The 1,166-nt window shown below is 60.9% G+C and overlaps 1 protein-coding gene across 1 annotated transcript in view; it reads left to right on the top strand.

The window, feature by feature from the left end:
- Positions 1-1,166, top strand: part of LOC130587358 (repressor of RNA polymerase III transcription MAF1 homolog) — an 8,314-nt gene extending 7,148 nt beyond the window's left edge. The window contains exons 4-7 of the mRNA XM_057388332.1: positions 19-140; positions 641-760; positions 869-985; positions 1,138-1,166. Coding sequence (XP_057244315.1) covers positions 19-140; positions 641-760; positions 869-985; positions 1,138-1,159 — 381 coding nt within the window. The 3' untranslated portion in view covers positions 1,160-1,166. The remainder of the gene's footprint in view (positions 1-18; positions 141-640; positions 761-868; positions 986-1,137) is intronic.

Genomic DNA, 1,166 nt, shown 5'->3' with positions numbered 1-1,166 from the left:
TCCCCATTCCTGTTGCAGGTGGTCAATGCCGTTAACTGCAGCCTCTTCTCGGCCGTGCGCGAGGATTTCAAGGCGCTGAAGCCGCTGCTGTGGGACGCGGTGGATGAGGAGATCTGCCTGGCCGAGTGTGACATCTACAGGTACTGGAGCACCTGGATCCGGCCCTTCCTGAGGAATTCTGTCCCTTCCTGTGGAATTCCAGCCCTTTCCGAGGGGTTCTGCCCCTGGACAGGCGTTTTTTCCATAAAAAAGGTGGTGTTTTGGGTGTGAGGAGCAGCCAGAGCAGGTACAATGTCCCTCCCATGTGAGGACCTATGGTTGCTGTCCACTTCCACCCATGGAATTCCCACCACCCTGGAATTCTCAGCCCTGGAATTCCCACTCTCTGGAATTCCCATTCCCAGGAATTCCCACCCCCCGCCCCCAGAATTCCCACACCCCTGGAATTCCCACCCCTGGAAATTCCAGGATTCGGGGTTCCCTCCCTTGCCATCTCCCCAGGATTTGGGGTGGCTCCCGAGCCCTGCCTGCTCCGGTGCCGCTCCGGGAGCGTCCGGCACACCCAGCCTGTCTGTCCGTCCATCCATCCRTTCGTCCATCCATCTGTCCRTCCATCCCATTTCTCCCRTTCCCACCRCAGCTACAACCCCGACCTGGACTCGGATCCCTTCGGAGAGGACGGCAGCCTCTGGTCCTTCAACTACTTCTTCTACAACAAGCGGCTCAAGAGRATCGTGTTCTTTACCTGCCGCTCCATCAGGTGAGGCGGGGGCGTTCTGAGGGCGTTCCTGAGGGGATTCCCTGGAATTCCAAGGGGATTTCCCAGAATTTTGGGATTCCCTGGCCTGAGCGCCGCCCTTTCCCACAGTGGATACGCCTACACCCGACCGGACACCGGCAATGAGCTGGACATGGACTTGGGGGAAGGGGACACCGAGAAGGGCGACAGCGGGGACCCCGAGGGCGGCGGCATCGAGGAGGACAGGTGAGCAGGGTGGGGCAGGGGTGGGCGGGGCCATGGGTGGGTGTGGCCACAGGTGGGCATGGATAGGGTGGGGCACGGGGGCGGGGTCACAGGTGGGTGTGGTCACAGGTGAGTGAGGTGCAGCCTCAAGACCCACCCTGTCCTTGCTCCAGGTTGCAGGTGATCTGCATGTGAGATTCCC

Source organism: Malurus melanocephalus, unplaced genomic scaffold (assembly GCF_030028575.1).
Source record: "Malurus melanocephalus ecotype Western Australia unplaced genomic scaffold, MMel_1.1 scaffold_1803, whole genome shotgun sequence".
Classification (NCBI taxonomy): domain Eukaryota; kingdom Metazoa; phylum Chordata; class Aves; order Passeriformes; family Maluridae; genus Malurus; species Malurus melanocephalus.
This window is presented reverse-complemented; position numbering and strand designations above follow the sequence as displayed.